Source organism: Bufo bufo, chromosome 6 (assembly GCF_905171765.1).
Source record: "Bufo bufo chromosome 6, aBufBuf1.1, whole genome shotgun sequence".
Classification (NCBI taxonomy): Eukaryota; Metazoa; Chordata; class Amphibia; order Anura; family Bufonidae; genus Bufo; species Bufo bufo.
In genome coordinates, this window is record NC_053394.1 from 41,266,175 (window position 1) to 41,277,085 (window position 10,911).

Sequence of the window (10,911 nt, forward strand, 5' to 3'; positions counted from 1 at the left end):
GGGGCTTAAGAGCTCCAAGTTATGCCTCTGACATCAAAGATACAAGGAACACGGCGGTAAAACTCATTAACATTTCCAATGGTCAATGTGGTCAGCGCTGTCATGTCTTGGAATTGTTCAAAACTTTAGAAGAAAATTTCTCATTTCTCAAGGTCTTGATGGTTTGAAGGAGATCCGTCGGAAGCTTTTTTCCAAAAGGCCATAAGTTTACACAAGTCAAGAAGAGAAAAGTCATCTTCTATCTTCCACTCCCCCCTTTTAACATTCATTAAAGGCCACCCCACATCAATTAGACAGGCGTCTCCATGACTCAGGAAGAGAGTATAAAACGACCTCCAGATGTGAGGGAAACTCAGGAGACTCCAAGGTACGTTGCCACAATGGAAGGACTGCAGCCTAACAGGTACGGTCGGTCCGTGGAGCGTACATCCATACAGCTCTATGGGAGCTCCCAGGTATTCACTATTTCTTTCTATTTTGCTGCAGTGTTTCCAAACTTCACGTTGTATTCATCTTCTGGATTTCCACCACGCACCTCTGGTATCAGCCTGGAATGTCCCTGACTGTGAGTTACAGATCTGTTCCTATTTGATATTAATGTTTATGGATTTTAATTTTTCAGAAACAGCGCAATATTGTCTGTGGGTGGTACTGCAGCTCGAGCTCATTAAAGGGGTTATCCGTAATTTTTAATGGTCCCCCCCTTCATGTGATTATGCACTTTAACAGTCATAATGTTAAAAATATTCTAGCGGGCAAGCACTGCGCTGCCTGCGCTCCCATTAGTAATTACGTTGCGGGCACTTCCTGGATCACGTGCCGTACATTTAGCACGTCATGCTAGCCAGGTTACAACCCCGGATGTACACAGGTTGCGTCTGTGCAGTCAGGCAGCCTCAGACGTTATGAGCAGCCAGTGGCCGAGGCAGCCTGACTGAGCAGGCGCAACCCGTGTACATCCTGGGTTGTAACCAGGTTAGGATCATGTTCCCGGTAGAATATTTTCAACATTATCAATGTTAACGTTATCAAAGTGCTTTATTACATGAAGGGGGAGGACCATTAAAAAAAATGGGGAAAACCCCTTTAAGTGAATGAGGTTTAGCGGCAGTACAGAGAGACTAAGTTATGGGGATCTTAATCAACCTCTTTAATGGGACTGTGGCACTAATAACACTTATCCCCTATACACTGGATAGGGTATTTGTTTGATCGCTGGGGGTCTGACTGCTGGGACCCCCCCAGAGATCAGGAGAATGGGTCGGGGGGTGCAAGTGCTGCCAAACTGACAAATGAGAATGAAGCAGTAATGCACATCCCTGACCACCCCTCCATTCACTACTATGAAACTGCCGAGTGCAGCGCTCCCATAGAAAAGTGACCCTAACATGTATGGGCACCTCCTGAGAGTTGGATTTCAACATGCCCAATCTGTTTGTTCTCAGGGTTATATTCTGCAATTGACCAGCGCCAAATTTCTCCTGTTTTACAATTGAAAACACATGCACACTTGGCCGAGCTAAGTGTGGATGTGTACAGGGTTGTAAGATTGCTGTCTGTTCAACTGTTTAGCCGACAACTATCTAAAATGTGTGACCAGCGTCTTAGTGCATCTACCTCCGCTGTGCTGTCCAGTGGAATTCAGTCTATTGTCACAGTTATCAGCCAAGTCAGGCTAGGGACAGCAGGACAGTAATGTCCTTCAATGGTATGACCGACAGAAACATCCCCACCGTCTATGATTCTTATCTCACCATATCTCCGCTGTGGAGACCCTCCAGAGACATTCCCATCCATATACAGTCAGGTCCATAAATATTGGGACATCGACACAATAATAACATTTTTTGCTCTATACACCACCACAATGGATTTTAAATGAAACAAACAAGATGTGCTTTACCTGCAGACTGTCAGCTTTAATTTGAGGGTATTTACATCCAAATCAGGTGAACGGTGCAGGAATTACAACAGTTTGCATATGTGCCTCCCACTTGTTAAGGGGCCAAAAGTAATGGGACAATTGGCTTCTCAGCTGTCCCATGGCCAGGTGTGTGTTATTCCCTCATTATCCCAATTACAAGGAGCAGATAAAAGGTCCAGAGTTCATTTCAAGTGTGCTATTTGCATTTGGAATCTGTTGCTGTCAACTCTCAAGATGAGATCCAAAGAGCTGTCACTATCAGTGAAGCAAGCCATCATTAGGCTGAAAAAACACAACAAACCCATCAGAGAGATAGCAAAAACATTAGGCGCGGCCAAAACAACTGTTTGGAACATTCTTAAAAAGAAGGAACGCACCGGTGAGCTCAGCAACACCAAAAGACCAGGAAGATCATGGAAAACAACTGTGGTGGATGACCGAAGAATTCTTTCCCTGGTAAGGAGAAAACACCCTTCGCAACAGTTGGCCAGATCAAGAACACTCTCCAGGAGGTAGGTGTATGTGTGTCAAAGTCAACATTTAAGAGAAGACTTCACCAGAGTGAATACAGAGGGTTCACCACAAGATGTAAACCATTGGTGAGCCTCAAAAACAGGAAGGCCAGATTAGAGTTTGCCAAACGACATCTAAAAAAGCCTTCACAGTTCTGGAACAACATCCTATGGACAGAGAAGACCAAGATCAACTTGTACCAGAGTGACGGGAAGAGAAGAGTATGGAGAAGGAAAGGAACTGCTCATGATCCTAAGCATACCACCTCATCAGTGAAGCATGGTGGTGATAGTTTCATGGCGTGGGCATGTATGGCTGCCAATGGTACTGGTTCTCTTGTATTTATTGATGATGTGACTGCTGACAAAAGCAGCAGGATGAATTCTGAAGTGTTTCAGGCAATATTATCTGCTCATATTCAGCCAAATGCTTCAGATCTCATTGGACGGCGCTTCACAGTGCAGATGGACAATGACCCAAAGCATACTGCAAAAGCAACTAAAGAGTTTTTTAAGGGAAAGAAGTGGAATGTTATGCAATGGCCAAGTCAATCACCTGACCTGAATCCGATTGAGCATGCATTTCACTTGCTGAAGACAAAACAGAAGGGAAAATGCCCCAAGAACAAGCAGGAACTGAAGACAGTTGCAGTAGAGGCCTGGCAGAGCATCACCAGGGATGAAACCCAGCGTCTGGTGATGTCTATGCGTTCCAGACTTCAGGCTGTAATTGACTGCAAAGGATTTGCAACCAAGTATTAAAAAGTGAAAGTTTGATTTATGATTATTATTCTGTCCCATTACTTTTGGTCCCTTGACAAGTGGGAGGCACATATGCAAACTGCTGTAATTCCTGCACCGTTCACCTGATTTGGATGTAAATACCCTCAAATTAAAGCTGACAGTCTGCAGATAAAGCACATCTTGTCCGTTTCATTTCAAATCCATTGTGGTGGTGTATAGAGCCAAAAATGTTAGAATTGTGTCGATGTCCCAATATTTATGGACCTGACTGTATGTGAGTGATATTAGCCATATACTTGCAGGGTTAGTACTTCCATGATTTACATGGGGAAAAAAGGTGAAGTATGAAAATATGAATTATTCTCTGCATCTTTTAGCTCTAGAAAGTTTATGGTGCCACTTTCGAAAATCTTCATTTACAGAAGCAGCAGAGGTGAGATGGTTGTACTAAGATAAAGCTGTAGTCCTATGGGGAAAAAAACCACACATACCACACCACAGTATCCTAACTGGAGTGTTTGAGGGCAAATTCAGTTCCGCCATACCTCTGCTAACAAACAACGGAAATTACTCTGTGTGCATACCGTGTCTGTATGTCTGTTCTGCAAAAAAAAAAAAAAGAACATGTCCTATTCTTGTCCGTTTTGGGACAAGGACAGGCATTGTTACAATGGATCTGCAAAAAGACGGATGCAACACTTATCCGTGTTTTGCGGACTGCAAAATACAAACGGTCATGTGCATGAGCCCTTAGTTATGGCTACAATGGTAGATACATATCAGGGCTCTGCTGTACGTGAAGGGAGGGGATCTACATAACGGAAGGTTATAAATGCCGCCGTCGGCCTCATTACTCCTGATACAATTAATTACAACCACTTTGGTAAGATTAGTGTTTGCATATAATTTTCTGCAGTGCATGGTAGAACACAGCAGACATGCGGCGGTCACACAGCTGTATCCGGCTACTCTCTTCTATTTGTCCATTATCTCATCTATAATGCTATATATACGCCATGGATGTCAGGTGTCTATGCGGATACACATTTAGGGCTTATGCACACGGCTGCTGTATGTATTTTACAGTCCGCAAAACACGGATCTGCAAAAAATACGGATGACGTTCGTTTGCATTCTGTATTTTGCGGAACAGCTGGCCCCTGATAGAACAGTCCTATCCATATCCGTAATGCGGACAATAATAGGACATGTTCTATTGTTTTGCAGAATGGACATACGGAAACGGAATGTACACGAGTAAATTCAGTTGTTTTTTTTGCGGACCCATTGAAATGAATTGTTCCGCATACGGTCCGCAAAAAAACCTGAACGGACACGGAAAGAAATTACGTTTGTGTCCATGAGTATTATACCTTCGCTAGGGTTTTTCATGAGTTGGATGCAATGCTTTCTAGTCAGCCATTTCCTCTTGTAGAAGGTCCAGTCCACATACAGCCCGCCCCTGCTATAGATCAGGAGGCTTATGGGAACATGAGGAGCTGAATCATGCTGATAATTGCTGAGTGCTTGTGTATTCCCAGTTCTTGTTGATTAAGTAGGTGATCTTTGTGTTCATGTCAATGGTAAGTAGATGCGGACTACATACATCTCACAGCCCAGGGGCATAAATAGTAACATTGCTTACAAAACTTGGATTGGGAGCCCTTTCCACCATGGCCATATTCAGCAGGTAGTTCAGAACATGAAAACATTATGATTATTTTGGTACACAGTGATGTCACAGTACAGAGATAATAAACACAGTGATGTCACAGTACAGAAATAATAAGCACAGTGATGTCACAGTACAGGGATAATAAACACAGTGATGTCACAGTACAGGGATAATAAACACAGTGATGTCACAGTACAGAAATAATAAGCACAGTGATGTCACAGTACAGGGATAATAAGCACAGTGATGTCACAGTACAGAGATTAATAAACACTGTGATGTCACAGTACAGGGATAATAAACACAGTGATGTCACAGTACAGAGATAATAAACACAGTGATGTCACAGTACAGAGATAATAAACACTGTGATGTCACAGTACAGGGATAATAAACACAGTGATGTCACAGTACAGAGATAATAAACACAGCAATGTCACAGTACAGGGATAATAAACACAGTGATGTCACAGTACAGAAATAATAAGCACAGTGATGTCACAGTACAGGGATAATAAACACAGTGATGTCACAGTACAGGGATAATAAACACAGTGATGTCACAGTACAGGGCTAATAAACAATGTGATGTCACAGTACAGGGATAATAAACACAGTGATGTCACAGTACAGGGATAATAAAAACAGTGATGTCACAGTACAGGGATAAAAAACTATGATGTCACAGTACAGAGATAATAATCACAGTGATGTCACAGTGCAGGGATAATAAACACAGTGATGTCACAGTAAAGAGATAATAAACACAGTGATGTCACAGTATGGGGATAATAAACACGATGATGTCACAGTACAGAGATAATAAATACAGTGATGTCACAGTACAAGGATAATAAACACAATGATGTCACAGTACAGAGATAATAAACACTGTGATGTCACAGTACAGGGATAATAAACACAGTGATGTCACAGTACAGGGATAATAAACACAGTGATGTCATAGTACAGGGAAAATAAACACAATGATGTCACAGTACAGGGATAATAAACACATTGATGTCACAGTACAGAGATAATAAACACTTTGATGTCACAGTACAGGGATAATAAACACAGTGATGTCATAGTACAGGGAAAATAAACACAATGATGTCACAGTACAGGGATAATAAACACATTGATGTCACAGTACAGAGATAATAAACACTGTGATGTCACAGTACAGATATAATAAACACTTTGATGTCACAGTACAGAGATAATAAACACTTTGATGTCACAGTACAGGGAAAATAAACACAGTGATGTCACAGTACAGGGAAAATAAACACAGTGATGTCACAGTACAGGGATAATAAACACAGTGATGTCACAGTACAGGGATAATAAACACAGTGATGTCACAGTACAGGGATAATAAACACAGTAATGTCACAGTACAGGGATAGTAAACACAGTGATGTCACAGTACAGAGATAATAAACGCAGTGATGTCACAGTACAGGGATAATAAACACAGTGATGTCACAGTACAGATATAATAAACACAGTGATGTCACAGTACAGAGATAATAAACACTTTGATGTCACAGTACAGAGATAATAAACACTTTGATGTCACAGTACAGAGATAATAAACACTTTGATGTCACAGTACAGGGATAATAAACACAGTGATGTCACAGTACAGAGCTGCACACCTTCATATCCAAGCAAAGAAATAATACACATATACAGTGTGACAAAAAACAAACATATGATGCCACATGCAAGCGTAATAAAAACAGGATAGAACACAGTGATAGTGCTAGAAGTAATATTGCAGAGGAGGGATAATGCACACAGCAGTGATAACCATGGAGCTGCATAGCAAGGCTACTTGCACACAACAGTAAAAAAAAAGTCCGTTAAAAATGGATAAACTGTCAGTTTTTAATGGACTTTTTTTACTGATGCCTTTTTTAGAAACAGACGCTAAAAACGGTCCATTTCAATTGTATTGGGGCTGTCAGTCAGTGACAACGCCACCTCTCTTCCGGTCAGCACTATACCCGAGGCCGTGAACAAGGTCCGGGAGGGACCGAAAAGTTGTCCCAGTAAAACTGAAAAAACCATTGGTGGCTTGAATAAACAACCAAATCTCATTTTGCAAATTACTTAAGAGTGGCGTGAATTTATTCCTATAGTCAGTGACAACGGACATGTTCTATTTTTTGACGTCTGTTATTCACTGGCCGTCAAAAAAAATGCTGTGTGAATAACCCCATAGACTACCATTGTTCTTAATACGTACATGTGATGGCCGTTAAAAAAAAAAAACTTGTGTGCATGCAGCCTTAAACCTATAATGTAGCAGTCTTTGTGTTTTCATCATCCATAGTCATCATTATGAGTGTAGCTCCCCTGCTAGTTACACCCATACACTGCGCTTTCACGGACATTTAGTATTTCCCTTGTACATCCCAGGCAAGTCAAAAATCTATATCTAATATGGTGCACATGTATTTTCTGGCACTTTCCTTTTTCTCTTTTTCTTTTATAACCAATTCAGAAATTCAGAAATTATTGTACTGATGAGTCCAGTGTGTTACTAAACACAGTAGAACAAATAATGTCCTCAGCAGATTTTCTGCATAATTTATATGTATGCTGGGCAACCTGGTTTCTGCCTAAGTGTTCACTACTAAAGCAAAAGTCCCAGTGCAATGTCCTGTATAATAATTTTGTGTAATTGGAGAGGAGGGGGAAGGGGGGGGGGGGGGCAGATGTAATCAAAGTAAAAACCAGATCGTTGCATAATTAGCATGAAAACTGTCCATCAGGCTTAGCCATAATAGCAGTTTCCAATTAACCATTTTTCTAGACCTGTTTCGATCTGACACACAGCGGGAGAGGAGTGTGCTGATGTTGTAGGAGGAAGTGACCTGAAAACTCCTGAGACTGTGTGTGGGGGGTTATATAGACCCCTGGCTGACATACTGTAGACTGGGACTTCCACCTATCACACGTGTACGGTACATCAAATCTTTTTAATATACCACTTATGTCTCTGGTGGCAAACTCCTTTAAAGGAGTTACAAAATATATACATGTTAGGGAATTCTGAGTTTATAGAGAGTTCACCCCATGTGTTGGCCAGAATGCCAAGCTTGGGAGGGCCTATCCTGTCCAGCAAAACACAGGCAACCCATTTTGATTTGAATGGACATTGTGTAATACGTAATATCACCTGTGGTGGTGCTGCAGAGAATTAAACACTTCGTGCAGGACCCCATTGATCACTGGGGTACAATTGTGATCAGCTTATTATTAGAGAAACGGGGATTTTCAAAAGTGGGTTATAAATGTAAAGGAGCACCCCAGAAGGGAGACATTTTTCTTCTCCAAGAGGACCACCCCCCTCCTCCACCCTACCACCACCCCTATCTGCTGTAGACAAAGGACTGATGTCAGTTGCTTTAAGGGGTGCATCATGCATTAAGCAAGGTACTAATTTGACTCAGATGGCACCACTCCTTGACTGGAGTAGGGAGTGCATTTTGGCAGATGTAGAGTCCACCCCCCCCCCCCCCCCTTTCCCCCAATTTGAATAGGGGGGATATTTACCTTTCTGACTTAGACAGCCATATATTTCATTATATGCTTTCACTCTTGCTGTTGACTATACTTGCTAACCTAACCTGACATCAGCAATTTGGCCAATGGTCCAGCATTTTTGTGGGTTCTTCTAGTGGAGGAATGATCTACTCTATCTACTGAATAGAACGGGTGGCTGGTGAGGTTCAGCGAGACCTGGAGGTGATTAAAGTGTTACTCTGCCACTGGTTGTTCATTGAGTGACTGTTTATCTCGCCCTACAGTCATCTGGAAAATCAGACTACTGCCTCATCCTGTTGAACAGCTGCCTGATAGAAGCCGATCGCAGCGAAGAGCTGGCGTTCCTCAAACCCTTTCTAGAGAAGTCTTTCATGAAGAGGTCCTTTCGGAACGGCGTTGGATCAGGGTTAGGAATTAAAAAAAACTTTTTCAGAAGGGCAAAATCCTAACCAAATGTACACATAAAGGGCACTGGGACGCATGATTTTTTTTTTCTATGAATACAAAAAGTATAAAAAAAATAATAAACTTGTATCTTTTATGGTGAGATAATAATGAGTTAAGGTGCCTCAGTCTGGAGGCACCTAGACTATAATATCAGGAAACTGCATACATGTTATTCCTGGAGTTTCTCTACTGGTAAGTGTGAGATCTGTAAGTCCTGTCAGCAGAATGCAGACTGCCAAGAAAGTAAATGGCGGGGAAAAAAAGAGTAATTCATTTTTCTAGGGAACAGCTCTTCTGATTTTCTCTCTAGGGTGACCTCAAACATGAGCTTCAAAATAAGCTATTTTTACTTATGCCATGGCAAAAGTCTAACCAGTCCACCAGTATTAAAAAATACCCACTGACCATGATCTGAGAGCACAATGGCTACACTACCAGGAGTGCCACAGCTTCCTCATTGGGCTGATCAGTTGTGGACCCATAGGTCAGACCTCCAGCAACTACACAATGATGACCTAGGTACACAGGACAGGCCATTGATGCGAAAGTCCTGAAGATAACTCAATAGGTTTACTCACAGTCCAGTGGAAAAATTAGACGAGAACAGATTATGACATGGACACGAGTCTGCCAAACAACAAAGGCTCTGGTCATGTTTTATTATGTCTATAGCCTATATTAAAAACCGAAGATTCACAGTGTTTACATGTGTTTATAGAGGGTCATTTTATGACACAAAGCGTCGTAAGAATCTTAAAACAAAAACACATACTCTACAATAATTTTTATGAAATAAAAAAAATCATTTGGCATATGAATCCAAACCAATGACACATTTGTCTTTATACACAGTCGAGTCCCATTGTTATCACCACTTCCTACTTTCGACATCGGCAGTGTGTAGCTCATGAAGGGAGTCACATGTGCTGAGCTGGCTTGGTGGGTATAAAAGGTGTGTGATAAGCTGTCTGCACACATAGCCCTCATTGTTGGCAAGGGTAAAAGGGCGATTTATCAGAGTTGGAGAAAGGGATGGTTATTGGCTTTCGGACCGAGGGTGGCAGTATTTCTTAAACTGCGCAGAAATACTCGTTTTGGCAAAGGGTTGTCTTCTTGATGGACGTTGGAATATTAGGCAAAAACATTAGGGAACAAACACCCAACCATTGCTGGAAGAACACAAGCTGGTGGTGGCAGCGTTATGATCTGGAGAATGTTTTCGTAGCATTCACTGGGCCACTCCTCCATGTTGAAGGCATTCTCAACAGGTTTAGTTAGGAATCCATATTTGCAGATCACATACACCCATACATGCTGATTGTCCTCCCTGGGGTGGCTGGGATCTTCTAGCAAGTCAATGCAACATGTTACACGTCTAGAAATGTCCAACATTGGTTGGAAGAGCATGACCAAGACTTCCAAGTACTACCCTAGCCACCTAATTCCCCAGACTTGACCACAATTGAGCATCGGGTGGACCATCTCGATCGTTGTGTTCACTCTGTGGATTCTCCCCCATGCCCCCTCCAGCAGCTATGAGATGCACTGCAGTCAGCATGCCTTGAGATACTGTGACAACCTGCCAGGACTCCCAGTCCATCTAGCTGCTGTCCATGCTGCACACGGTGGTTACTCTGAATATTAGCTGGAGGTCCTAATAATGGGACTCGACTGTGTACCTTTCCTCTATGACCCAGAAGTCAATAGACCAAAACTCAGCCCTGTGCAATTGACAAACTCTGCTCTGCTACATCTTCACATAGCCATGATTAAATTGGCACCTAGACAAAACCAGCCTTGTCAAACATGTAACCATTATAAATGCTTCAAATGTAATGAAACATTGAATTAAAAAATATAAGGAAATAAAAACAGGAAAAAAATATTTACGGAGGTTAAAACGAGCTCCATTTCTATACAGCGTTTGGTCTAATTTCTTGGAAGCAATTTAACCAGGAACAAATCGCTTGGGATATATTGATTAATTTTTACAGGTATCTGGGGAAATTATATTCATTTTAGAGAAGCTGGTCGTGTAGCTACAATCA

At 41.8% G+C, this 10,911-nt stretch overlaps 1 protein-coding gene across 1 annotated transcript; it reads left to right on the forward strand.

The window, feature by feature from the left end:
• Window positions 1-305: 305 nt before the first annotated feature.
• Window positions 306-8,865, forward strand: NPS (neuropeptide S). The gene is made up of 3 exons (XM_040438256.1): window positions 306-367; window positions 487-565; window positions 8,680-8,865. Exons 1-3 carry the CDS (start codon window positions 306-308, stop codon window positions 8,863-8,865), a joined length of 327 nt encoding a protein of 108 aa, XP_040294190.1.
• Window positions 8,866-10,911: the final 2,046 nt, after the last annotated feature.